This window comes from Lycorma delicatula, chromosome 5 (assembly GCF_047948215.1).
Source record: "Lycorma delicatula isolate Av1 chromosome 5, ASM4794821v1, whole genome shotgun sequence".
NCBI classification, from domain to species: domain Eukaryota; kingdom Metazoa; phylum Arthropoda; class Insecta; order Hemiptera; family Fulgoridae; genus Lycorma; species Lycorma delicatula.
This window is the reverse complement of record NC_134459.1, coordinates 40,556,706-40,584,583: the sequence shown is the minus strand read 5'-3', so window position 1 is coordinate 40,584,583 and position 27,878 is coordinate 40,556,706. Positions and strand designations below refer to the sequence as shown.

The following is a 27,878-nucleotide window of genomic DNA, read 5'->3' as shown; positions in this document are numbered from 1 at the left end:
GTATCCACTTTACATATTAGGTACTGAAGCATAAAAAAAGAAAGTAAAACACTCGTGCAGAATAGATAATAGTGCAACGTAGTAGTCGTTTAACTTAACTCGCTGGAGTCTAGAGTAAAAATCTGCTTGACAGATATAAATGAGAAAAATCATAAAAATATAAAATAACAGGATATATATTTTTTAAAAAATAAACTGTTGCATATATTAATTTATTGGATTAGCTAAATATAACAATAGGCTAGAACAGCTCAGTAGTAAAGTTCTGGCAATCTAAACATGCCTAGTTTAAACACTTGTAATGGCTGGCAAAAAGATTTCCAGCTAAAACTGGTTTAATCTGGAAAGAATAAGTAGTGCATAAAAAAAAAGTACAACTTTAGCCGACACCACATGTCAATAATCTATAGTTAAAATTTTGTTCAACATAAAATACAGGAACTGAATTTACAACTAGGAATATTTTTACTATAAATGAAATTGCAATAAGCATAAAATTATCCTCAACTGTAATATTATGATAACCATTAAATATTTGTTTTCATGGATGCCAGGAACTAAACTTATAAAATTTTCCATTTACAAGACAAAGCAAAAATAATATTAACAACGAAAGGTTTAAGCAGATGTGAATATTTTTTTTTGGTGGAGGGGGGGGGGTTGGGCAGACATTCTAAAATTAAGAGAAAAAACTTAACTTCAAGTAGTAAAATATTTTCATAATTTTACTTAAAACTGCAACAAACATACATATAGCTAAGCAAGTCTTGACAGACTGCAATCAGCCCTAATCAGAGCCAGGTCTCTTTCCTTCATTCTTAATTTTTCTTGCTTGGTTAGGTACCATGATAATTTTAAAGACCATTCTCAATGTTCCATTTATAGTATATAACCAATGCACACACAATTTAATAACCTATAAGGATGACACCTGACTGTGAAACTATTTGGAAGTAAGTTCTTAACGTGGGGGGTTATTAAAAAATCAAGACTGTGTGCTGCTATGCAAGACAATCATGGTATCTGTGCATAAATGATGTCAAATAATTAAGTTTGTTTATCCAACTGGGTGACTAATTGTCTATCCCCCAAAACTCTAAATTAGGATACAGCTTTCTTTTACTGTAAGATCAACAATGAAAAACTATGAGGAATAACTGATTGTATCTCTTTTTCTGGCCGAGTGAGAATCATGAATCTGTACTACTAACAATGTCTTTTGCCTATCATATTTGATTATTTTTTCATACAGCATTCCAGTAGCAACTACCTGATTATGCAGTCTCATTATCTCCCATATACTCACCATCAGAATCTGCAACTAAGTAATTGGGAAAAAAAAGAACGTGTTTGCAGAATATTTGTGTTCTTAAAGAAATATAACATGATTATGGCTAGATAAAGTTTGTTCCATGAACAAGAGCTCTATTGGAAAGAAATTTAAATTAAAATCCTTGAAGAACCTACTATGACAAAAAAGAAAATGACTCCAGTGAGTTATATATGTATATAAAATTAACTTATATTATTATAGGCAGAGAGTCATAAAAAATTGTTGCAACTAGTCTCTCAAGTGTGGCAAAATTTTGAGTCTATAAAGGAAGTAAAACAAAATATAAAAATTAAATTCAGTGTTTCTTACTTTGTATTCCTTGTACAGTCAAGCAAAAGCCTTATATTATTTACTAACAAATATTTTAACTGCTTTTACACAGTAAAATCAGTACAGTTTCTGTTGTTATACGTTTACACCAGACAGAGTGCTGCCCTGGCCTATTTCTAATGTTTTGTTTATTGTTTCAAAAAGAAGATAATGCAATGCCAAAGACTGGTGAAAATTAGATCTCTGTTCCAAAAATTAAATCCATGTTCCTCTTAGATAAAGCCAATGATTTTTTCAAATCAGAAAGATTTTTCTAATAAAGATAATTAACATGAAAATTCATTAGGAAGTAAAAAGTGTATTTCTTTTCCTTCCAAACATTAATCAGATACTTAAATAACAATTTCTCTGATCTTCCATTAAAACAAACATAACTTGAACTACCTGACTGGTACACCAAAGATAAAACAAAGCATACTTTTTCCTTTGCAGAAACACTTACAAAAATCCACAAAATAGCTTCAAAATTTCAACTGGTAATAAACTGTTTTCACAGGTTGAAAGCAGTTTCTTCTCTGCAACTCAAATTTAATCTACTAAACTAGAAAGTTCTATTACTTAAACTAAATCCCTTTTTAACATTTACAATGGGTCATACCGCTAATAAGCAGTTTAAAAAACACTGAATAAGAACTTTCATTAAAATAAACTTATTTTATAATAAATTAGTTGTGTAGGTAAGTTATATAACTTTCAACAACTAGCAGCAGCTTGTAAACTAGTAAAGCTTGAAAATAGCATCCCATTCAGTGTTTATAGAAGTTTTATATATATGCTGTTCGCAAAGTAATGAAAATCTGTTACTTAATTAGTTTGGTTAATTAAAATAGGCAGGGATTCTTGATAACTGGAGCTTAAAACTCTGTAGAAATACATCTGTGTCCCCACAAACAACTTTCTGTAGCCAGGAAATAAAAGTATAAAAAAAATGTTAATCCAATATAATCAATGATTTTCAAACTTTTATTAGCTGGTTAAATAATAATTACTATTAATAAAATGTAGCCAGAATTGTATAATGCTAAACATGTAATATTAGTTGCAAATAAAATGCTATTAACAATAATGTATAGAACACATCAGTTGTCCATACAATAAAATTTCTTTATCTTGCCATCCAATAACATCCTTTGGAACGTATATTTCTTTTATACACTGCAGTTTGATGGTCAATTTAACTTCAATCATTATTTAAATGAATAGGATACACACCATTCAGAACTAATGAGAATTTATAGGTTCAACAACCTTGTTTGTACAATGTAATTTTAGGTATAAAAAATAGTTGTAAGTGAAAGCACATTTGCAGATAAAATGCATTTTTTGTTTAAGTATTTAGAATTAGGGTCAGCGAAGGGTTGTTAAGGTATAACTACCAATAAATGACTTGAAACTTACTACCTTTCTTTTAAAAGGCAGCAAAAATGTAATTGCATGTGCTGCAATGCTTACGTGAGCAGCATTATTGGGTTAATAGAAAAAATTAGGCAGCCCGACTTTACCTAATAGGTGAATGTAAAGATTTAGCCAAGCTCTTGAAAGAAAATAATCTCACTTGAAATTAACTGACGATGAAAAATTGCCAATACAAAGAATTTCTGATTATCAAACTTTCACATAAACAATACATTTTTTTAAAAATATTACAAATGAAAATAATAAAATTTCAGATAAGTGTAAAAATTTTAACTGTTCACTTTCAGTCTGTTTCCACCAGCTACAGAAAATGAAGGCAAAATAAACTAATATGCCCTAAATGCAAACCACTTTTAATTCCATCATTTGCCTTCAAGAAGCTTAGGCAACTGTTCTACTATATTTGTGATTTCATTAAAATATAAATTTTCACTGCAATTTAAATAGCTGGAAAAGAAAAAATAATTCTCTGAGAAAACAAAGTTTGTGTATTCTATAAAATATCATTACTATTGATTATACGGCATAAGAAAACTCCTAAAATGTTACAATTTCAAATATTTTCATATTGATATAATACATGTAATGCGTTCTTATTAGTAATAACACTTCAATTTTTTTAATTTTAATTTTAGCAATTTTTAGTATTAGTAAGCAAAAGAGATGGCATATTTATTTTTACTAACATTGAACTATTTAAATTAAAATGTTTTAAATCAATAAAGCACTTGTTAACTGTAATTATTGTTATATTTTATTTTATATATACTTTTTATTAGTGAAGTGCCTAACAATTTGCGATCATGTTTGTTTGAGAAGTTGGATCCAGTTTACTACAAACTGTTATTGATAAATCTTTTGATAGTAAGCAGACTAAAAATCACAGAATATACATTAATGCTCCAAGTGCCATTCAATAATTAAACATAAAAAATAAATTAAGGTTTCAGCTATCTGCACAGAATGTATTAAAAAGGTAGAAAAAATGAATATGAATTGAAAAATCGCAACAAGCAACTAAATGCTAAAAAAAAATTTGAAAGCACAATATGTGTCGTACAGCTCATAATTTTATTTTATAAACAGATTAGAGTATTGAAAAACAATGCAAGATGCTAAAATCAGATCACAAATTCACATCAAATCTGTAAAGTTACAAAAACTTATCAAATATAATACAAAGTCTTATGTGCTTGCAACAACCATTTGGAATGTAAGCATACTTTTATGAAAAATTTACAGTTGGTCATCAACCAATAAAATAATTGAGACTTAAGTACTTTAGGTTGTGAAAAGAAAATTTTGTAACTAGATCAAAGAACAGTTAACTGATATTACCAACATTTTTTCCCCAAAATAAGCATACAACTGCATCATATCAGAACTTTTGTGAATGAGAATAAACATATTATTCTGTTGCACAATGGCTCATCTGAAAACTGCTTTGATAATAAACACAATCTAATAGAAATTGGCTGGAAACACTTTCCCCAACTTGAGCTTATAGCTTGGATTTGTTATATAAGTAATTTTTACATCTTTGGTTCACTCATAAGATCCTCTGAGTTTTTTTTTGTGTTAATTCTATCTTGTGGGCAAGATAAATTTGTATCAATACAGATAGCAAAATCATATTGACTGTCATGAGTTATGTATTCATAGCTTAGACATCTAAGCTGAATCTTAAAATGTAATTGGATCATAAAATCTGTAGCTCCTCAATTTGATTTCATAAATTGAACTAAATTTTTATATTTTCATCAATAAGATACTCTAGAGGCCATCACGGTAGTAATAATTATACATATGTTTATTTATCTGTGTTAACTGTTAATCATGAAGGGCATGCGATATCAGGCTTTAAGTATGCAAAAACAAAATTTGTGATAATCTCAATTTAAGTGATAAGAACCCATCTGTAAATATCAACATCAACAAACTTCATTATAGTGTCCTTCAGGACATCATAAATCGATAACTTTAACTATTACTAATGATGAAAGAAAGTTCAACCTTAGCAAAATAAATTAAAGCAAAATTAATGAATCTGTACCTGGTTTATTTTTTGGCCACAACTTCATCATGAATCCCTCTCAGTTTGCTATATATATTGTTAAGTTATACATTTATAGTAATAATTAGAAAAGTTACAATGTGCACGTGCACCTTCTACTAAAATGTAATAAAAACTCTTAACAGATATCACAGGCAAGTTTTATTACAATGGAAGAATAAAGAGCTCTTCATAACAGTAAATGTATTAAGAAAACAAGTGAGTTGTATTAGTGTACCCTAATAAACACAAATTAACTGTTAAAATTTAATGAATAGTTTTTCTAAATTTTATCACACAATTTCATTTACTACTGCATCAAATTAATAGGAATATAACCATAAAAATTAATGTTTCATCCTTTATTAACAACAAATTATGAACAGAATGAAAAAGGTTACATTACAGGTGAGCTGATGACTTTAGCATGGTTACGGCTAATTTTGTATAAGTTAGTGGACCACAATCTTTTTCTTTAATGAGGGTTCATTTATTTAGCTCTGCTTGTGAATTAAAAAAAAAGCAAACAAACTTAGACAAAACATTAAAATTCACCAGCGATTTACAAGGATTTGGCAAGTTGAAATTAAAAGACTAAAGCAAATAGAAAAGAACAGAGAAGTTTATCTAGCTATTGAAATAAAATTAATTTCCTCTAAAGATATACGTGCGACTATGAAAGAACCAAGTAAATGTAAAATAATGTAACTTCATGAGAATAACTAAAAACAAAATTTCTAGATTTTTTAAAATTTGGATTTTTTTTTTAAACCCAGTTATTTTCTGAATTATTATACTATTTTTTTTTTTTAATTTCTAGGTAACAAATGAACTTATAACTAAAAACAAATTTATTATTTTTTAAAAATTTGACCTTAATAGTAGCGAAGAAAAATTAAACAATTGATTGCAAATTTCCCCCATTTCAGATTATACTAAGCAAAATATTCACTCTATTTAGGCTTACAAATATTCTTCTAATAAATATCTAAAACCATTTTTGGGTTTTTTGAATTTTAATATTTTATTGAATCTATCTTTATGAGATTTCATAATAATGTGATTGTAATTTATATGCAATTCTGATCATGTACTTCGCAAGTGTAGCTGTAATGGGCAATTTAAAAATCAATCAGTGATCCCATACTGACCAAACTGTTGCTCTGAAGAAATTACAGTACACCGATAGCTTTTATTAAGTGGACAAGCCTTGTTATTTGTAATTATTATTCTCATGAGAATGAGTTTAATGAACACGAGGGATCCAGGGGCCAAGGGCCAGAACCTGAGGCTAGATAGGAAAAGCAAGTAACCATATAGCAGGGTAAAAGCACAGTGGGGGTGCTGGTACATGCGCGTGCACACACACATATAAAAAATATGGAACTTTATTAAATACAAAAATTGAAATAGAAAAATTGATACCAAATATAAAAACTGAGGAGCATATTGCTAAGAGAATATATTTTAAATAAACTTAACAAGGGTACTTCATGAATCATATTCACTAAATTTATGAGATTAATGAAATAAAACAATAGGATCCAGTAAGATATCTAAGAGGTTATCTCTACAGTAAAGACAGTTTCATTGTAAAAAAATTTATTCTGAAAACTTTAAAAATATTTTTTTATTTCTCATAACAATATACCTTGTACTACTTCTCTATATATAATCGCCAAATGAATTAAGACATTTATTGTAGCGATATACCAGCTTCAATATACCCTTGTATTCTTCTGTCACCAGTCTATTTAGCCGCTGATTACGAGCATTTTAAGTTCATCACCCATGAATTGCTTACCAATCAAAAATTATCTCAATTTCCCAAACAAATGGTAATCAGAAGGAGCTAAGTCCAGATTATATGGTAGGTGATTGTAAATTTCCCATCCAAATATTCTCAGTAAATCACATGTTGGACAATAACATGTGGATGTGCATTATCGTGTTGCAGGACGTTGCTGTCTCAGCTGCCCACGTTGCCAATTTTGAATGGTGTGCCGCAACTTATGTAATTTTGCGGTAGGCTTCTGTATTTATAGTTGTTCTACACAGCATGAAATCAAGCAGCAGTATGCCAAACCAATCCCAATACACTGTGGCCACCAGTTTGCATCCAAATAGCTGGGGCTTATTTGTTGGTCTGGTTAGTGATTGAAGATGAAACCATTCACTTGGCTGCAGTTTTCTCTCTGGCGTGTAATACGAAATCCATGTTTCATCGCCAATAACAATTGAATTAAGGAACTCATCACCTTTTTCGTGTGGCACCCAACATGCACAATCCTTTCTGAAGCCTAAATGGTCACAAACAAAGCGACCAATAACAGCTCTTGAAACATCAGGAAAAAGAAGGGCCAGGTTGTAAATCATCATCTTCTCTGATTTCACCATAGACATGTTTCAACAAGTCCTCTCTGATTGAGGGCCTCCCTGAATGTTCATCATGCACATTAATTCTGTTATTTCTAAATCTTTCACACCATTTTTGGACCTATTTCATTCATTACATTATCACTGTACATAGCAACCAACTGCCTATGAATTTCAGCCTGGTTAACGTTTTGATGGTTTAAAATCATATGATTCCATGAATTTCACAGTCAACAGAAACATCAATTTTTTATTCATTTTATAATGTTATAACTCACACATAATCAAAGATACTATAACACAAAAACTTACAGACAATAATAGTGTGTACATTACTAGCATAACCATAACACAGGTTCGCCAACCTCAAGGAGAGACATTTACCAGCAGCCTTTACTTTAGATATCCCTTGTAATTTGGTTATATACTGATGCATGATGAAACAAACAATATTAAAAAGGTTTCAGCCAAATTTAATAAATAAGAGCTTTTAAAAACTACTTAACTTCTGAATGTATGAAATGAACTGACTCAACTGTGTAATGTGCACTGTGCAGCTAAATTTGTAAAACAAAGATAAAATAAATATTTAAGCCTTGTTCTATATGAACATTTACCACATCCATCTCACAGATACTAATCATAAATTCAACAAACCCTGATATTCTACACATACACGAAAAACCCCTCATCTTATAAAACACTTCAACATAGAGTATAGTAAATACATGAAACAAATCTATTTACTAAACAGAAAAAATTAATGTACTTTTCACCACATTATAAATACATGTATTCTCAAGAAATAATCATCTGAAGCCAAGGTAAGAACAGCAGCACCAGACACTAAAGATGCCCGCAATAACGACAAAATATTATGCAGTGAATTTAATAACTGTATTTAATTTGTTTTGGTTTGTCATTTAACAATTTTTTCATTTATTGATACAACAGAAATGAACAAGAATGTGCAAAAGCATTCTTACCAATAAATGCAAAAGAAGGTAAACTACTACTTTTAATTAATGTTTTGTATATTATTATATTAGAGTGGTTAAGGGGAAAAAACAGGATTAATTGAAAAAGAATGTCTATTTTTGGGATTGTATATTTTTGGATTGGGTGTGTTTACTATTACAATTACAAGATATCTTAATGACCAAATGCTATTAAAAAGTACACTAGGGTTTTTCCAAATTTGACTTTGGTAGCAGGGTTTTGCAGAAAAAATTAGTTTTCTTGTAGAGAAAACAATGGAGGGAATACATTTATGTAAATGTGTTGCAATGCTCCTTTTTAAGAAAAGGGATTAAGAGGCAACCATGTTTTCTTTTTACAAAAATGTTGTACTGGCCTATTTCAGCTTTTCTGTAAGTAAAATCTTGAATGCCTAGTTCACAAATGATTGAATCATAGAGCTAACTTAACTAAATCTGAGCATCTTAGAAAACAAGCTTACCCTGAAATGGAATCCTTTTCCAGAGATAATCAATATTCATGATATGGTACATCTATGGCAAAGAATTGCTACTGTTACCACAATGGTTAGCTCAAACACAACTGAATGAGTAAGGAAGAAGAATGATTGTACTTCTGACACCTACCCTAAAGGCACATCTAATTTAATAATAGATATTAAAAAATTTAAACCTGAATATTTTCTTTGAATCACTCTAGGTGCATTCAATTTTTTTATCTTTTCATTCCTTTTTAATAACCTAGTGTATATGACTGGTGATGATCTGACAATCCAAACATCTCTCAGTGGTGAGTTTTACTCAACTGCTCTATCTGGTGCAGTACACTTTCTGATTTTTTATTTTTACACTTTCTGATTTCTTCCCTTTATGCTTAGTATTGCAGAACTGTCTCGTAAGTTATGTGTCATTTCTGTCACTGATAAGATATATTGGTCAACATACATCTTAAAATACTTATTTTAAATTAAGTTTTATAAAAATACGTTCTGATAAAGCAATCTCTACTGAAGTACTAAATCATGAAGAAAAAAAAGCAGCAATTGTAAAAAAAAAATACTTATAAATACATATAAATGGTAGAACTGATGAGACATTAACCCAGAGAATATTATTTTTCATGCAGTAAAAATGAGGTAACAATAAATAGTTTTACTGTATTAAATGATTTTTAAAGAAAATTATCATAATATTTTAATGTTTAAATTTGTCAATTTATTAATTTTAAAACTCTATACCCTTTACATTAAAGGACGATAGCTTAAAATTTGATGGAATTAAAAAGTATTAACACACTACACCAAAGACCCAAATAATCAGTAAAATCCTACATATTAGTTAAAAAGGAATCTGTCTTGAAATAGCTTATTCTACCTAATCCTTTTCTATTATAATAAGAAAAAAAATCATACATACATAGACCAATCAATCTACTAGATATAATTTTTATTGGCAAGTAGGATTACTGATTAAGAATTGCCAATGTTTCAATTAGGTTTTAGACTAAAAATTTATAATTTACATGCATCTTATAAATAACTGTTATTTAATTATTTTAAAAAAATTGAATGGAAAATTTTTTGTTGACATTTGGCAATCTCTAGGAATTTGCTTTATTGTGAAAATTACATTATAAAAAAAAAAACAATCAATTACTCTGGTAGTATATATGTACATAAATAATTTGAGAAGCTAGACATTATAATGTTAAGAGAATAAAATACTGAAACTCGATTAACCCACACTAAATACGCAGAGTTATTATGCAAATTCTATGAACAGTCAAAATTAAATATGAGAACTGGCTCAATAGTTCCATTCCATAGTTGGTACATCTATAATCATCTCTAATAAAAAAAAATACTGTTAACTTTGAAGAATAAACAACTAGTAAATCACAAAACAAAAAAATTGAGTTTATTTTTATATTTTAAACTGGTATTCCTCAGTTAACTTTTAATTGTAAAATACAATCTGAATTTCTTGATATCTTAAGTGATATGACATTTGCGTAGAAAACATTTTATGAGAAAAACATTATTAGAGATTATATAATGGTTTTTAATTTTGGCTGTCATAATTTTCTACTCTCTTAAATATAATGGTTATCTGTTAAAAAATTTGCAAGCTTAAGTAATAGAACTCATCTTCACTAACACATTTTAATATAAAATATATTCTTTAAGTCTAATACTTTTTTACAAGAAAATTCAATTAAATTGTTTAAATATCTGGGTAAAAATTAAGAAAAAATATATTAAAAAATCCTTTTCACTTAAAATTCTAATTAATTACAAATAATAAAAAATAAAAACAATTGCAGCAAATGTAGTGTATGTTAATCATATAATTTCAAAAGCTTCCAACTAAAAATAATGAGAGTACAGCAATTATTTTACACACTGAAAGAAAAAATGTACTACACAGTACTTCCTATAAAACACAACTGAAGATAAAGTATTGTTATAAATAATACAACATTAACAGGTACAAAATTATTCTAACTACACTTCACTTATAATGAAAATCAAACAAAAATTTCACAGGGGAATAAACTGAGATATCGAATATTGTTTACTTATATTTTATTGAATTTCAAATCAAAAACAAAACAATTATAATAGTATATCAATCAAGAATAAAATATAACTAACTGTCCATATATTAAAAAAAAGGAAAACCGAAGATTTGAAGTTTATGATTTTTTTTCACTAAAAACAAAAATAAACTTCAGTGTCACTTACATAATTTACTGAAAATACAAACTGTTAAGCGATTAAAATTTAAAATAAAAATAGTTTACAATATTTATTTAGTGTATATTTTCTTTATTATAACGTTAATATTATATTTTATAATTAAATCTTTCACTAACTAATACAATCTAAATCTTACAACTTTAATCAGCATTAAAAAAAAATCAATACTTATAGTAATAAAATTACAGTCTTTAAAAAACAATGTTTTTTTAAACAAAAAAATACAAACACGACACCTATGTATAAATATATATATATATATTTTCTGAACGGATATCATACTGAATAGTTTGTTAATGCATATATATATAAATACGATAAGATCAACATATTATCAGAACACAAATATACATTGATTAAGAACATATGTGAACGAACTTGGAAACAGAACAAATGTGTGTGTTTTGTAAATAAGGATCCCTTCCGACGCCTACAAACCCTGCCTGATTGTGAGGGAGAGTTCCTGATCAAGATGAGTCCCTGCCTTGCCAGTACCTGAATAGCAGTAAACATATATTATTAGTACTATATATAAAAACAATTACTATAACCAATACCTTTTTTCAATCATTTATTTATTTTTAGATCTATTTACTCTCATAAATATATGCATGACAATTTGAAATAAAAAAAATAAATAAAATTGTAATACTACACAGACGATGACTGTTAAAGAAAGACAACACATGGCTGCATATTAAAAAAAAGAAAGACTACTCACCTAATAACGACGACCTCCATATCCACCACCGCCACCTCCACCACCGCCTCCTCCGCCGCCACCATATCCACCACCTCCTCCTCCTGAAAGTGATAAAAAAATGTTTACATACACAAATATATTCTCCATTAAAAGGTGTAAATTTGAAAGAAACTTTGAGCTGAGCTAAGTAAAAATAAACAAAAAAAAATCTGCAGCCCCTGATATCCTAAATTAATTTATTAGGGATTTAAAATTATATTCTTAACTTATCGTACAACTACTTCATCAAAATACAATTCAACAAAATTAAGCTGATTAACAAAAAAACAATTGGGAAATTAGAATTAATTTGGATAAATAAAGTATGTTAAGTAATATAATTACGCACAAACTGATTTGGGAATGGTGAATCTTTTCTGTGTAAAAATAACGCATATTAGGAACACCCCACAGTATTAAAAATTATACATGGTATGGCAGATTTATGTATAATTAATCCAGTTTACTTTATATTTAATCGCTCTAAAAGCTGTTACAATGATCAAAACAAGCTTTAAATTTAACAAAGTGCAGAATTAAGTTATTGGACAAGATTCACACATATTAAGATTTAATTAAACCAATACAGGTTTATTTAAAGAAAAAATATTTCAAGTGTTTTTATCTATGTAATTTACTTTTTATAACATAATGAATATTAGGGTACAGTAAAACAATGGTAAAATTAGTTCATAGATATATTATTACTTTGAGTTCCATAAGGAGCATTGCGGTTGCTTCCACCATAACTGTTTCTTACAGGTCCACCACCATAGCCTTGTTGGTAATCATTCTGACCCCAACCACCACCGCCTCCTATAGAAAAAAGTAAACAGAGTAAAAATTATCAAAAAAAACTTACTATTAAAATAAAATAAAAGTTATTAATAAAACATTATCACATGTAATCTATTAAAACAATTTATTATCCATTAAATGATATGATCTTGGAAGGATTACACTATCAGCTTACCGCTCAAACTGAATTAACAACACATTTTTTGTTTGTTTGTAAACATTATTTTCATTAAGAACTTTAGAGTGAGAATACACAATCTTTAAAAAAAGAACACACCTTTTTTAACCAATTACTGACACAGTTTGCTTGATTATATTAATATAATCAATTCTGACAATTGCTCAGAAACCTAATTTTAACAATAACTACTGAAATCCGCGAACAAACTGAAACAACTACAAAATATAAATATCTGTGAGCAGTGTTAAAATAAATGTTCCTAAAATGTTTCTTGATATATATATACACATACACACACCCACAACATATACGTTTTCCCAACCAAACTTTATGCAGACAAAGCCTCAAAGCCCACCAAAAAAAGGTCACTTAACCTGAGATACCAGAATAGCACATTCAATTATTACAAGCAAAATAAAATGACAACAATCATAAACTTGAACGATAAGAATGCAAAGCACGCGATCATTAGTTTGAACTACATTTTTGGCAAAGTATGACTAGTATCAAGATGATAAACCTAATTTAATAAAGGACATTCCCATAATGTCTTCAGATGCTTGATAACAATAGATTCTTCAAACAAGCTGGCAGAGTATTGTAATTAATATTTTTTTAATGATGGAACAAGTTTGTCAGGTCTAATATACTATAACTAAAATGCATTATGTTGATTAAACAGACTCAAATTAGTCAATAAGTTTTACATAATAATCACAAAAGGGTTTATTTTGTTATGTCAAAATAACAGTCATATGTTTTAATTTTAAACAGTATTAAGTTAAAGCAAACTAGTAGAAAAATAATTATGCTCCATAATTATTAATCCGGTTACAACCTAAACAAATAACTATAAAGCATTACTTTTTAAACAATACAATTCACTGACATTTTGAAACCCAACCATTACTTCTATTCTTTACAGTTCACTTCAATCTTCACAAATGAAAATAATAAAATGATTCATTTATCAAATCCTACAACAAATGAATTCAATGATGAAATATTATGAATATGTGAGATTTTTATTCAATATAGAGAATAATTTTATTATATTGTTAACGTAGATGATATTTTTTAACAAATAATTACATTTCTAACATTTTTCCCTACTTGAATCACAGTTATTAATTTTTAATAATTAATCAACGTTATCAGGCATTTAATCAATTTTACTTCATAATCAGTTATACAAATTGTTCATTCTATAATCTTAGTGAAAAAAAAGGCTACAATACAGCGATTCTGTCATTTTAATAAGAATATGAATGTGTAATGCTTAAAATAACATTCAGAAATCTCAAACTCACACTGTGCAATAAAAAAAAAAGAAAAAAGAAGCAATCGTTAAAAAAATTTAAACCGTGTCTTACCGTCACATTAAGTAAAAAAAACTCGTTAAAAATTTTAGATATAAAAACTAACCACCGTATCCACCGCCAGGTCCACCACCCCAACCGCCACCGCCAGCCGGACTGTCCCACGGACCACCTCCGTAATTGTTACCTGAAGAAAATTAATTACTTTTTAATGATTTCTTGAGGCTGACAGTTTTTGACTTTTAATTACTACCATTAACTTTATTATATTTATTTTAAGAGCAGCAAAAAATGCACCTACTTTCTTTACTTTTAAGATCATGATCATAACCAAAATAAACAGTCACTCCCTGAGTCGATTTAAAAATTACATTCTTGATAGTAAAGTAAGTGAAAATTTATCCCGATGAACACAATCAGAACTATAACAAATTAGGCAGGGTGCAAAAGTGTAAAAATGCTTAAAAAAGAATTATTTCACAAATATAATTATCAAAATTTTACACAATTTTTATTTTTAATTGTATCTTGCTTTTCTTTGAAACAATTCTAATGGGGTTCCTCTTGTACGAGCCATGTTTTCAAGTAAAGCAGGCTATATAAGTAATAAGAAGGTCAGAAAAATAAACAATAAAATCACATAAAAAAAAAAAACTAATGTAACAACTCTTGACAGAAAGTTTATACCAGTGATATGTATACAGAAAAATAATAAGGTAATAATATAACCAGTTAAAAAAATCTGAGAAGAATGATGTAACGGATATTCAAACAATATAAACTCTAGGAGTGACTACTTTAAAAACTTTTGCCTTTCTTAGTTAGGAAAAAAAATTGTCAGCAAAACATATGGAAATATTGAATTAATCTAATAAAATTAACTGTTCTGTATCACAAAGTAAAAAAAATCAGGCTCTTTTATAGACTGTCTATGATGTTATGGCATAGTTTGTTAAATTTCTCATTTACACAATCTGCATATGCAATATATTTACTATCTGAAATTGAGTGACAACCTGTCCAATAATGAAGTTAATACTAAAATTTAGAAGCGATTTTTTTAAATTTTAATTCTTGTGATGACCTCCCTCCATATTACATCCACATGAATTTGCATTTCAGATTAGTAATGTACTTTCATTTTATAGCTTATGCCAATAATTCTTTTCTTATTCTCAATACATGCTTGTTTTCTCATTATTTATAAAGATTTTAAAACTTAGCTAATACATCACATATCATTGAAATACAAATTGATCTATACTAGTTCCATATATAAAAAAGAAGAGAAACAAGTTTGACTGTTTTTTGTTAGTTAGCCAATCTTAACGAAAATAGACAAATGGTGTAAAGCTAAAAATGCCCAAGGTTTTTTATTAACAAATAATAAGCTTGACGACAGGTTGATAAGTTTTTTTAAAAAAACTAGTATAAATTTTTAAACTTCAATATCAATGCTATCGTACACTACATCCCAGTTTCACTAAAATTATGAAAAGATTTCTTTAGGTGTAGGGTTGACTGATTTAATTAAAAATATCTGTTACACTCAACAGACCATTAGTATTTTAGGTATTTTCACTCACTTTGATTCTTAAAAATCTCCCAAATTAAAAAAGAATTTTTAGTAATGTATCAAGTTTTACTTAAAACGAATATCAGCTCAATAATCTTATTTCATTATAAAACACTGGTAAGGTTTTTCTTCAAAATATTTGATTTTCACAGAATGATGATGTCAACTGTCTCATTACGTCTTTACCTATACATCTTTCGCTTTCTAACGGCAGCTATTATAATTTTCTACAAATACACATTTGGCAAACTATATAATAGGGATGTAATTTAAAACAAAAAAATCATAAAATAGGCTAAATAATGGAAAAAAGAGCTTTTAATAGATTTTAAATCACTATATTTAACTGATAATAAAGGGGAAATTCATATTGTACTTATAAAAATTAATTCCCACCAAACTCATTTTTTTGTAAAACACAATACTACATCTCTTATCTCTTAATGCATTCATTACCATACCTCAGAACTGTGACCCTAAATGTAGTTCCTTCTCATTCCCTACGATCACAAATCCACACAAACTGGACAATTTCTCATTCCACTGATTATGAGAAAAAAATTAAGAATGTTTTTATAGTTTTATAATATATTAGGGAAGATCCAATTTTCATTAGTTATTCAAACTATTAATTTTAGTGAGAAAATCTAACAAAGTTTATCATCTTGATCAGTTAAGTGTCTTTCATCATTAATTATTTTTAAGTTAAGTTTGATGCAATGTGATGTTTATATTTACTTATTAATCATAAACATTTTTTCAATTTTCTTTTTATGCTGAAATTTAAAAATTAAAATTGTAACCACTAAACCAAAGTCAAGCCTGGATTATCTGCTCCTTTATATTTTATTGAAGGCTTTTAAAACTAGATCAGGTTACTTTGATGCACTTATAATTTTTAGATTTCACCTACTTACTGTGAAAAGCAAAATCATAATTTTTTTCCAAAGAAACTATGATTTCAGAGTAAATAGGTACAACTATAAAAATTATGAGTGCATCAAAGTAATCTCACTTTTTACTCATATCTGATCTAATTTTAAAAGCCTTCAATATAAAATGTATATAGGAATAGGATACACCTTCATAAAACTGAAATAAGGAATTGAAAATTTTTTTAATTAGAAATATTTTTTTTTGTAATATGATGCTACTACTCTTTCTGGATCAGAAAATATAATTACTAGTAACAGGGCAAACTTGCTATTGATGTTAATGCATTTCTTCTTCTATGATTCTATATAAATTCTATGTGATTGTCTTTCTTCATTCATTATGATGATCTATCTGCTCAAAAATGTATAATTATTTTTAGAAAATAGTTGTCATTTCATCAGTATTTTTTTTTTTTTAAGAATATTCAAGAAAACCATAATAATAACATTAAAAAAACCAATTAGAGACAAGGCTTACTGAATGTCAGTATATTGTTATTGCACTTAGCATACAAAAAAAATTCAATACTATGTAAATTTTAAAGACATACAAATTTGTTAACATGCATGCAATGGAGTTGTATGCATGTTACTGGAGAAAAGTACAAAAAAAACATATATTACAAAAGGAAATAACTAAGTAATCTCTTGGAGCAGAAGAACATTACAACTATATTGATGCAACTTGTGTAACTGCATCACGCTAGATAAATGTACTTTCTCAGTCACTATCTTTTTTTTATCCAGAAAAAAATAAGTATAAGTTATTTGAACTGGGAATTGAAGAAAAAAAATCACCAGGGGATGCATATAATAATAAAGAAATAGCAATAAAAAACACCTAACATTTTGAGTACTGTGCAAGATAACTTCAAATATGAACACAGTAGTCACACAGATTTCTTATTACACCAAATAAAGATGTGATTTTCTTTTCCCCTCTCTCCCACTTACATAACAGCTAATTGGTTATAATGAACTAAATTTGTACATTTCTGGTATTCACTGGGAAACCTTCGAGTAATATTTTGACAAAAAATTAAATATTTCAAAAAGTACTAATATTTTGCCTTCCATTATATCTAGTTTAATATTTTGTATTAATGGTTTTTAATAGTTGTGTACATTACTATAACTGATGTAAAAATCTTTGTGACAAGTACAATGAAATTTTTCAACTGTAAAAAAATGTTTCAATTTCCAATTAGATATTTTAGAGGAATGGTATTTGATGATTTTTATATCTTACAGTTGGTGCAGAAAATGCATGATCATTTATTAAGCACACACATATGCCAGAAAATGTGTTTATTCAGCCCACCTAAATAAAAAATGCTTAGTTAAAGTTAACTAATACTGAGTTTTAAGTTAACAAATACTGATCAAACAAACATTCAAAACTATCTTCTTCTAGGCGTATTTTCATGTAGTAACAAGTAGTTCCCTAAAGCGATACATATTACTATAGTGTGTGGAAAGCATAGTAAACAGCAGCAAACTATACAATACACCTGTATCTCAAAACCAATGTTATCAAAGCTGGCTTACTGTCATTTCTACTCTCACAATATTCTCAGCAGTTCTATTAGCAAACAAACAATGTTCTATACTTATAAAATGTATTGGCTGCTGTCAGTATAATGCGCGAGGTGTTGACAAGGTGACCTAACAAATGATCTGTTCAACCATGTCATCACTATGTTTACACATACTCAACTGAATGTTATAACAATACATCAGCCAACATTTTGTCTGCTATCATCAATACATTTTACTAGCACTGAAAACTCTACAACAAGCCCAAAAGTATGTTACATAAAATGCAGTGTTGTACTGCATTTTATTCATCAGTGAATAAATTTTCATTATCATAAGATTGGTTTCATCTGATGAACTCTGACTTTCTATCTGTTACAGATAGAAAAAAAGATAAATCTACTAGCCATGTAAAAAAAAAATTTACAACCACATTCTGGATATATCTCCTAAAAAGTAACACACATTTAATGAAAAAAAAACTGGGGTCCGACACAGTAACAACCATTAAATAAACCAAAAGGTTACTCTTCTTAACCAGAAAAATTAAATATGCATAAAAAGAAAAAAGCTGAACCTTTTAATGTTTTCTATTGGTTTATAATGCACAGACTGTGCATTAATGAACATAATATCTGTTGATATTATGTTGATAAATGCAGGGTATTATTAGACTGTAAAGTAAACTGTAAAGTGACCACTCATCTCTCCACTCAGTTTCAGGTAATGAAACATTAAGAATTTAGCACAAGTTAGGTAGGTATACACCCCAAAAGATCATATAATAAATAAGACATTCCCACACATTCCTACAATTATGAAATTTCCCTGTGAACAACCAGAACAGGCACTGCTGCTTATGACTACTACACATACATTCATAAAATTTTACAGGAAATGCTAAATTTCAGATTATGTTTAAACTCATAGATTATAATCATGAGAAAAACCCCATTAAATAATTAATAATAGAAAGTATTTTAAGTTTTTAAATAGAATTTCTTTTCTAATGCTCACTTATGAGCATGCTAAGGAGCATGCTCATAAAAAATTATTATTTTTTTTGTTCAAAGGACGTTAAATATTAATATCTAGTAAATATAAGTAAAAATGACAATTAAGATTACAATTATGTCAGCGTGCTGGCACGTAAGTATGCATTTTATGTGTTTTGTCTGATTTAAAACAATTATAATTTCTGCTGGAATCTGTCACACCTGCGTTTGAGTTAACAGTAATATCTCAATACTTTGTTTTAAGTTAAATAGTGATTTAAATGATTAGTTCAAGGAACAAATGACTCGTTAATGATAAAGTACACTTAGCACTAATAAACACCTTTTTTTTGACAGTCATTTTCAGGCAAATATATCTGTTCCTTCTTAGAAATTATTCCCTTTTATCGCTCAGGATCTTTACACAACCATCTATCTTGATGGTTTCTAGTTTGTAAAATGGTATCCATAAATCCTTATCCATCTGTATGCCACCTCTTAAAATCTTTATTTCTCCAAATTTTCAGGAAAATTAGTTAAACAATCTATGTAATGTGGCATTTGTAGCTGTTTTAATACAATTAAATTATATATAAATTATATAATACAATTAAAGGAAGATTACTTCCTTTTTATAGTATTGTTTGATGGTAAGATAGACTGACCCTACTGTGGTATTAGTTTCATATTTATAACAATTAACCTTTTAAAAAAAGCATGTGGTTAAATTCCTTATTTGAATATATTTTTTTGTTCTACCATTTTTATATTTGGTCATCATCCATCCGGAACGAAAATTATAAATAAATTTAAAAAATATCTAATTCATTTGTAATCCTTTTGGAATATCTGCAAAATTTTAAAGGTGTGGCTTTCATAGCTATTAATGGGGTTCAAAAATGTTTATGAAATTGTTGTCTTTAACTTACAGTTTTACCAGATAAGTCATATATACTGAATTTTGATGATTTAGCAAGTTTTGATAACAAGAAATTTACTACAAAAATACTTGGGAAATCTTAATTGGTGTAACATTTATAACAAACATTTCGATCATTCCTAAATATTTGTTTTCAGTCTGAATGTCAGGGTATATATTTGAATCTCCATTATTAATCCCAACACTTAGCCAATAACTGTAAAAAATTATGCACATTTAAAATTTTTTTGAAAGATTTTTATTTTTTTATCATCCAGAACCACCATAAGATATTTCAGAGGATGAATGAGGAAGATATGTAAGAATGTATGAAAGTATAGTCTTGTAGTCTCAGGTGAACCATTGCTGAGATATGTGATTAATTGAAATCCAAACATCAAAGAACACCAATATCCAGAATCTAGTATTCAATTCCATGTAAAACTAACTGCCTTTACAAGATTTGAACCTTAGAACTTATAGACTTCGAAATCAACTGATTTGCGATGAGTTTACCACTAGACAAAGGTGGTGGATTAATTCATCACCACTATCAATGCCATTCAAACATAACAGCAGCAGATCGTCCGTTGGGATAAATTATCTAAGTATTTTTTTTTTTTTATTACGTGAGCAATTATAAATATTTTTTTAAAGATGTACAATATAATTAAAATCTGCAGTGAATTGTAAATGGATATATCAAGAAATGCCTTTGAATAGTCTTCAGACTAAGTATTTATATTTACATAAGCTGTTTTTACAATAATTATAAAATGGGGAATGAACAATTTTTTGCTTTTTTTGTTTATAAGAAGATAACATAATTAACAAATGTGAATTCATTCACCAATTATTCTGGGCAGTACTGAAATAATGATTTGTATAAGTAGGTAATTAAATATTTAATGATGTTCTGTTGATAAATATTCCAAGAGAGGATTTATAAACAAAATGAGTCATATGGTATGGAAAAAATGAAAATTTCATTTTTAGCATAATTAATATTTTCCTAGTATGCAATAAAATTAACTTTTTGATTCCTTGTTACATTATGTAAATAAAAATAAAAATTAGGATTTCCATTTATACAGGGTCATTCACGGGAACCAGATGTTTTTAAGATAATCATAAAAAATTGAATATTTACTTTAAAAGCTTTATTGGTAATGAAACACTTGTTAAATGAAAGCATTTGTTACTTCTTACTCATGAATGAAAAATTATGTTGGGCAAGTGATGTCCATTTTGGGCAATACATTGTTGTAGCCTTTCACAGTAACTGGCCTCAATTCTTTGCAGCATGTCTAATCAATCTGGGTGACGTGATGACAAATTGCAATCTTTAGGTCCTCCAATGCACGCAGTTTATTGCCGTACACATGCGATTTCAGAAACTCCCACAGAAAAAACTACAAGTCGGGGGACTGAGGGGGGCCAAGCAATGTCGCCGAATCTGGAAACGATCAGTCCCGAAAACAAGTTACGGAGAACAGCCATCGTTGCCCTCGCTGTAGATCCATCCTGCTGGAATAACACATTTTGAAAATTGATTCCCCGGTTTTGTAACTCAGGGATGAAAAACGTATTCAACATCGTAATGTAACGATCAGCTGTTTTAGTTACGGCGTCATTTTCTTTAAAAAAATATGGTCTAATAACACCGACCTTTCCTATTGCACACCAGACAGTCACCTTTGGGCTATGAAGTGGTCTCTCGTGAAGCTGATGTGGGTTTCTTTATGCCCAATACCGGCAATTCTGTTTGTTGACAAAGCCATTCAGATGAAAATGGGCTTCGTCACTCATTAACAATAACAAATTTTCATTTTCTTCAAAAATGGTAAGCATTTGTCGACAAAATTGTAATCGCTGCGTAAAATCTTGAATGTTTAACTGCTGCACGACGGCTATCTTTTAAGGATGGAAATGCAGGTCTGTATGCAGAATTCGTCTTACCGTACTTGTGCTCATTTGAAGCGCTGTTGAATGCCTCTGAATAGAGCGGCGTGGGCTTCTGACAATAGCTTCCCTTAGTCATTCGATGTTCTCCAGAGTGCTAGCAGTTTGTCGGGGACCCGGTGGTTTTTTCTTCAATATTGAACCACTTGTTCGAAGGTTGTTTACCCATCGCAATATTGTGTTATGAGAAGGGACACTTGCATTACGATGGATATTAAACTGACTGCGGAAATCTCGCTGAACAGCAGTTATGGATTCGTTTTTTCGCACAAAACTGTCATGCGCGTACAGGCGTTGGTCTAGCGTCCGCAGCTCCATCTCAACGACTAAAATGTAAATGCTATGAACAAAGGAAACGTCAAGACACCAGCCACGTGCCCCTCCCACCACGAACACCTGAGTACAACCCACTTCAAAAACATCCGGTTCCCGTGAATGACCCTGTATCATAAATATACTTGATAAGAATATACAGAATAATTCTAAATGATGAACTCAATTTATATATTTCCTGAACTCTTCCATTAGAATCTCTATATTACACGCACTGCAATGCAGCATGCATTTCATCTCAGATTTAACATTGACCCTCCAACAAGGAAGAGCATATGTTGTTGGTTTCACCAGTTTGTGAACAAATGTGTCTGTAAAGTCAAGAGCATGGGCCGACCGTGTGTGGCAGAGAAGAATGTGATACGAATTAAAGAAAGTTTTGTACGTAGCCCAAGAAAGTCAACCCATATAGTGAGCAGAGAACTTGGAATACCTCAACCAGCTGTCTGGTGTCTTGAGGCGTCTTTTACTTTTCAAATCATACCTGCCTACAACTTTTACAAGCTCATTTAGAGAGGTGATAAAACACACTGAATTTTGTGACCAAATGCTTAAAAACATGGGAGGATGACATTTTCCTGCTTGTTTAATTTTTAGTGACATTACATCTCAGTGAAAAAGTGAATAGACAATTTTCGCATATGGGGTCTAAAAAATCCTCGTGACACTGCAACATGAGAGGGACTCTCCCAACGTTAATGTGTTTTGCACCCTTTCACAAACAAAGGTTTATGGACCATTCTTTTTTGCAGAACACAACATTACTGGGAAACCCTACATACCAGGATGTGCTGGAAAACTAGTTTTTCTCAACTAAATGAATATTCAAGTCTTTATTTTTTAATAGGACAGAGCTTTGCCCTATTAGCAGCTAGACGTTCAACGCTATCTGTATGAATCTACCTCAACAATAGAGAACGCATTGGGAATGAAGACTTGTGGCTCTTCAGTTCTGGGCTCCACCATCATCTGATCTCATGTCATTTGACTTTTCTTGTGGGGGTTTGTGAAAGATGCAGTTTATGTACCTCTACTAAAAAATCTGGCCAATCTGGGAAATGTATGACAGCTGCGGTGAACTCAACATAGGATATGCTTCCTCACGTGTGAGACCAAGTTCAGTTACTGCTTAGATGTGTGCTGTGCAGCTTGTAAGGGGGTCACAATGAACATTAATGAATTGTATCTTGTAAAATTTATTGAATTATCAGATATAACTTACTTAACATTTGTCATTAGTTCTTAATTTGGAATACAGTCATGATGAAATTAAGTATCATTTTGAATTACTCTGTACTTTCTAGATAAAAAAAAAATATATATATATATATATATTCATTAAAATAAGATGAAAAATACAATATACACAGTATGTCTGAAAAGTTCCCAAACTAAAATAAAAATACAGATCTGAAGATAAAGGAATTTACTCACATCACCCCTCTACATAGAGGGCCTTCTTCTCTAGTTATACACTCATTGCAGTGCCGATAGAGCCTGTCAAATACTCTGGAGAAATGACTTTGTGGAATCGCCTTTACTGCTCAGTGCAAGCCCTTTTGATGGCCAGAATTTTGTTGAAAAAGCGGCCTTTCATCTTCAACTTGAATTTCAGGAAAAGAAAATAATCTGCTGGAGCCAAGGCGAGTAAGATAAGATGGATTTGATTTGCTGCATAATGTGTTAAAACTGTTGCCACAAGTGTCAGAGCATTGACGTGCAAGTCAACTGCCCAGATCCCAGTACTCAGGCTGGATTTGACAAATGCGACGCAGCAAGCGTTTCATTACTTCCAATTTAGAATTCACGGTTAGATCAGTTGAGTCAAAGAATGTAATTAATATTGTTTTTTGTCACGCTTGATTTTCGCTGCCTGACTTTCACCAGTCTTTGTGCTCAAGGACTCAACCATGTAGCGGATTGACACTTCGTTTGCAGGTCATACCTAAAGCACCAGCTTTCATCCAGTTACAATTATTTGCAAAAAATTCAGGTCACTATTGGCAGTTAAAACAAAGTCTTGGGCGCAAGAAAGACGCTGTTTTTGTTCTTCAGTCAAGAAGTGTAGAATGAAATGAGAGCACATTTATCAGTGGTTCATTTTTTCTGTTAGAATTGTAGATACTGCGTCTTTCCTGATGTTTAGCTTTCTGCAATTGCCCAAAGATGTTGTTTGAGCAGGAGTATGCGCACTTTGCAACTTTTTGTCTTGAACAGCTGTTGACAGCCTCCTTTTTCAATAGTAATCATCCAACGACTCTCTACCAACTTTAAACCGCTTCCACTATGTGCATGTTGTAGTATGAAATGCACCTTTATCACCGAATGCTTGCTGTATCATAGATTAAGTTTCAAAGAAAGATGTTTGAAGTCACAAAATTTTATCACTCTCTGTTCCATGTTGCAAACTTTCACAAGGTCACATGAACACAAAGTATGCAGCCGAATATAACTCAAGACTGGAGTGACAAAACATGATGAAGTTTTGTAGACACACTTATCAGGCATCGTACTACATATTTCCTTGGTTGTCCAAGAGATGGTGCTACTCGTATCGACTACAGAAATTTAGTTCAGGAACTTTTCAGACCTACTGTATAGGAAGGACTAAAATATGACTGTCATGAAACTAATGCAGGTTACAATAACTAACTGATCCATCCATTTCACAATGTCATAACTAGTCTTTACAATGTTCATATCTAAAAAAACTTGTTCTACACATTAATTAAATGATTTGTTATAAAAATAACTGTGGGATGAAAAATGGAGAAGATTTAAAACACATATATCTTTCCATGAGTGCAGTCAGCTGTATCCTGGGTAGAATACATGTATGTTTTTCCCCCAAAACAAAGAGAAGTCTTTCAATCTCAAAATATCTTGCTAAAAATATACTAAACATAAATTCTTTTGCTCAGTCTTAAAGTATTTTACTATTTACAGAAGGAAGGAGCATTCAAGCTTCATTTACATCTCTTTCTTACTTTAACTCTTAGATTACTATTCTATGAATTGAAAGAAAGTTATAATACTAGCGCTTTCAGTCATTCAGTTTAATTTATTGTTATTATAATACAAATGAAATTTTTCAAGATTGCTAGTTTTACAGAAATTATAACTAAAGAATATATTAATATAAAGAAAGGCAATTTAGATAAATCCAATTATGCTAAACACATTTTACAAAATAAACATAGTTAGAACCCTGATAATTTTATTAAAATACTAGAATTCTCCAACGAATTCTATAAAACCAGCAATCTCGAAAAATTTCATTTATATTACAACAATAAATTAATCAATAAACAAATCAAATTTGAAGATGATATTCTATTTAACAAATAATTAATTATCAAGTTGCCTAATCTGATTATCTCCCTCCTACTATTATTCAGAACTGAAACACTTACTGAACTGACTATTTTTATACAAAGATGACCAGCTGTTTCTTTATATATACTTTATTTTTGATTTTAAAGAATAATATATAATCAGTTTTTCACTGTAACCATTTAATATTGCTATGTTCTTCATAATATTTAATTTAGAGTTTAGTTTCAAATTGTTATGTTTTGAGATATTTAAGAACTCTCTATAAATCAAAGAATTAAAAACTGGCATTTTTTTGATTCCAAAGATGAGACAAATTAGCATGTATTATGCTAATATAATGCTATTATAGAAAACCCACTCAGGTTTTCTATATGTTGATTTCTAAAATATTATCATTAAAATTTTTTTCAATGGTCATATCTAAATAATTAATATTATTGATTTCATGATTTACTGTAAAATTAATGTTATGTTTTAGCGAGTTAATTTTATTAAAAATTATATTTCTTCAATCATAAATATTCTGGTTAAAAATAATTATGTCATAAACACGTCTTTTATATAAAAGGATATGATGATTGTTGAAAATTTTAGGTAAAAGTGAGTTTTCAAATTCATGTAAATAAATAACTGCCATACTAGCTGAAAGAAGTGAACCTGCAACAAGTCCTTTTCCTTGTTAAATTTAAAAAGCTGTAATTGAAGCGTAATTTGATTATTTCATCTATTCATTCATTATGCAAATTTAATTTAGATAACTTATATAAATTTATATACATATAAAATGATATTTATAGTTTCATTTTTATTAAATAATAGTATACATATCCTTTATATCAAAGGTTATGAATTTAGTTTTATTAAAAATGTCTATTAACCACTTTTTAAGTTATATTAGTTATTTTGATGTTTACTTCAATATATTAGATAAAAATTTGCTTAGTTGATATATAGGTGAATTAATAAAATTTATAAGTGGATGTACGGAAAACCATCTTTATGAATCTTGGGTGTGGGGCACAAGTATTACATTAAATTAGTGTTGATTATTAAGATTCTTGAAAACATGTTTTTAATTTATTAATTTTATATATCTTTCTTAATTTTTAGAGTAGGATCCTTTATTTCTTTAAAATTATTATTTACAATTTTTTTTTTTGTTTTTTCTCTATATACCTCATTATAAATAATAATAAAAGTAATTTATTTTATCAGATTTGACCATGAAAACATTTTTTAGTTTAATTTTTATATTTTATCCTTATTGTTGATTTTGAAAATATTATTTTTAATATCCATTAGAGTTTGTTTAATGATTATGATTACCTCCCTCCCACTATTATTATTCATAACAACTGAAACACTTACTAAAAACTGACAGTTACTTTTATACAATGACAACCAGTTGTTATATACTTTTCATATTCTATATCTATAATTTATGTTTTAGTTTTTATATTTTAAATTACAAAAAAAAAACTACACTGTCGGTCATTTGATCTTTGAGGATGGTCAAATTTGGTTGGTAAGGCTCATATTTATTTTTCTAACAAATTTTATATACCAACAGTGCCACGTTTGTAAAATTTAAATTGAATATAATATAATTTGTTGGTAAGGCTGATTTTTATTTTTGTAACAGATTTTATATACCAACGTTGCCATGTTCGAAAAATTGTAAGTCGAAAGAAACCTCAAAATATGAAAACTATAGCTACAGTAATAAGCCTGATATTGAAATTTATTTAAATACAATTAAAAAAAATTGTGCGTAAATCAGATACTAGAATAATCACGAAATATGAAATAACTTACTATCTGAACATAAAAACATTTTCACAAAGCAAACAGGGAAAGAAAGAATATGACTTCAAATTATAATAAATTGTGAATAGAATCTTGTTCATTTCACAGGCATTATCTTGATATGAGCAAAATATTATGCTTAGCAGCTATACTATGATAAAATTATTTATTAATTTGTTTGAGATATATCTCTTCT

At 29.1% G+C, this 27,878-nt stretch overlaps 1 protein-coding gene across 3 annotated transcripts in view; it reads right to left on the bottom strand.

Annotated features, from left to right (window-relative positions):
- Positions 1-27,878, bottom strand: part of LOC142324870 (heterogeneous nuclear ribonucleoprotein A1, A2/B1 homolog) — a 57,899-nt gene that overhangs the window by 15,908 nt on the left and 14,113 nt on the right. Inside the window, exons 6-9 of one of the 3 annotated variants that reach the window (XM_075365943.1) lie at positions 14,391-14,471; positions 12,695-12,802; positions 11,966-12,048; positions 11,054-11,739 (exon numbers count right to left, since the gene is read on the bottom strand). In XM_075365943.1, coding sequence (XP_075222058.1) covers positions 11,966-12,048; positions 12,695-12,802; positions 14,391-14,471 — 272 coding nt within the window. In that variant the 3' untranslated portion in view covers positions 11,054-11,739. Of the gene's footprint in view, positions 1-11,053; positions 11,740-11,965; positions 12,049-12,694; positions 12,803-14,390; positions 14,472-27,878 lie in introns of those variants that run through there. The other 2 variants (XM_075365942.1, XM_075365944.1) reach the window with 2 other exon arrangements.